Below are 1,975 nucleotides of genomic sequence, written 5' to 3' on the forward strand. Positions count from 1 at the left end.
CTGCTGCTGTTGGTGCTGCTGTTGCTGCTGTACCTGCTGACTATGCTGTTGCTTCTGCTGATTGTAGGGGTGGTGCTCCTGCTGTCGGGTCTAGTGCTGGTGCTGCTGTTGCTGCTGCTGCTATTAATCTTGCTGCTGCTGCTGCTGTTGCTGCTGCTGCTGTTGCTGCTGCATGCATGCATGCGTTTTGTTTGTGGTTTTGTTTTTTTTTTGTTAGCTGTCGAATGTCTCCGTGTCTTGGCTGCTGGCGGTGTTGCTGCTGCCGCTGCTGTATCTCCTCACCCCCCTCTATCACGACCCCACGCGCATGCACCGGCAGCAGCTGCAGCAGCAGCTGCAGCAGCTGCAGCAGCAGCAGAAGCAGCAGAAGCAGCAGCAGCAGGAGCAGTGCAAGGATGGATCCGTTATGCAGGGGAAAGTGTGCGAGCAAGGAGATAAAAAAGCAGCAGCAGCAGCAGCAGCAGATGCAGCAGCAGCAGCAGATGCAGCGAGCAGCAGCACAGCAGCAGCAGATGCAGCAGATAGGCTGCAGCAGCAACTGAAGCTGCAGCAGCAGAGACACAAACGCTTGCTGCTGCGAAAAGCATCTCTTGTCTTCCTCACCAGTTTGCTGCTGCTGCTGCTGCTGGACGTTGAGCCCCTCACGGTACTCTTCTATTCGCATGCAGCTGCTGCTGCTGCTGCTGCTGCTGCTGCTGTTGCTGCTGCTGCTGCTGCTGCTGCCAATGTTGTTGCTACTGCTGCTGCTGCTGCTGCTGCTTCTACTATTACTACTAGGCCTACTGCTGCTGCAGCTACTGCAACATTTGCGGTTGCTGCTACTACTTATACCACCGCTGCTGCTGCTGCTACTGGTGTTGCTGCTGCTGCTGCTGCTGCATGCATTTGTTTCCAGGATATAAGGTCTGGCCTGCTAGCAGCAGCAGCANTGCTGCTGCTGCTGCTGCTGCATGCATTTGTTTCCAGGATATAAGGTCTGGCCTGCTAGCAGCAGCAGCAAAGTATGCGGGAGCTGCAGCAGCAGCAATCAGAAGCAGGAGCAGCATCAGCAGCAAGAACCCTTCTCCCGAGCTGCTGCTGCAGTGGCTGAGCTCTGGCGTGCTGCAGCAGCAGCTGCTGCAGCAGCAGGCAATGCCATTCAATGCAGCAGCAGCAGTTGCTGCTGGAGATGCAGCAGCACCTGTGTTTGCTGCTGCTGCTGGCTCTGCTGCTGCTGATACTGCTGCGTGGAGTGTACAGGCAGCAGATGCTGCAGTATGGGGTCTCGGGCTGCAGCAGCAGCAGCAGCAGGGGGGGGTGCAGCAGCAGCTGCTGCCGCAGCTGCTGCAGCTGCTGCTGCCGACTCGCCCCAACAGCTTGCTGCTGCTGCTGTATAGCCTGGGTAGAGATTTCGCATGCATCAGCAGCAGCAGCTTTTTGCTGCTTGTCTTTGGTTTGCTGCCGCTTGTCTTCGTNGAGATTTCGCATGCATCAGCAGCAGCAGCTTTTTGCTGCTTGTCTTTGGTTTGCTGCCGCTTGTCTTCGTATACTTTCTTGTGCTGCTGCTGCTGCCAGCTTGAGGTGTATATACACCTCACGTACCTTCCTGCTGCTGCTGCTGCTGCAGCAACAGCTGCTGCTGCTGCAGCAGCAGCAGCAGCAGCAGCAGCAGCAAACTCCTAGAACCTCTTAATCTTTACTTTGACAGACACAGATGACACTGCAGCAGCAACAGCAGCAGCAGCAGCAGCTGCTGCTGCTGCTGCTAAACAACCTAAACCCTAAACCCTAAAACCCTAAAACCCTAAACCCTTTTTCTTTCTCTTTTGTCTGTTTTTTTTTTTGTTTTTTTTCTCTCTATTCCTTCTCCCCCCGCTAGTGTTTATTATTTGTTTATTTTATATTTATTTCTTTCATTCTATTTATATCTATCTCTTTATCTATTTGTCTCTCTATCTATAGATCTCAATATATATATATATATATATATATATAT

At 52.8% G+C, this 1,975-nt stretch overlaps 2 protein-coding genes across 2 annotated transcripts in view; one reads left to right on the forward strand and one right to left on the reverse strand.

The window, feature by feature from the left end:
* Positions 1–182, reverse strand: part of EMH_0058100 (uncharacterized protein) — a gene marked incomplete at both ends in the record, with an annotated part of 2,488 nt that extends 2,306 nt beyond the window's left edge. The window contains one exon of the mRNA XM_013497546.1: positions 42–182. Coding sequence (XP_013353000.1) covers positions 42–182 — 141 coding nt within the window. The remainder of the gene's footprint in view (positions 1–41) is intronic.
* A 125-nt stretch (positions 183–307) lies between these two features.
* EMH_0058110 (uncharacterized protein) lies at positions 308–1,662 on the forward strand (the record flags this gene model as incomplete). The annotated part of the gene is given in 3 exon segments (XM_013497547.1): positions 308–646; positions 967–1,452; positions 1,456–1,662. Coding segments are annotated over 3 exon segments (1,032 nt in total).
* Positions 1,663–1,975: the final 313 nt, after the last annotated feature.

This window comes from Eimeria mitis, genomic scaffold, assembly GCF_000499745.2.
Source record: "Eimeria mitis Houghton genomic scaffold, Emh_scaff2741, whole genome shotgun sequence".
NCBI lineage: Eukaryota > Apicomplexa > Conoidasida > Eucoccidiorida > Eimeriidae > Eimeria > Eimeria mitis.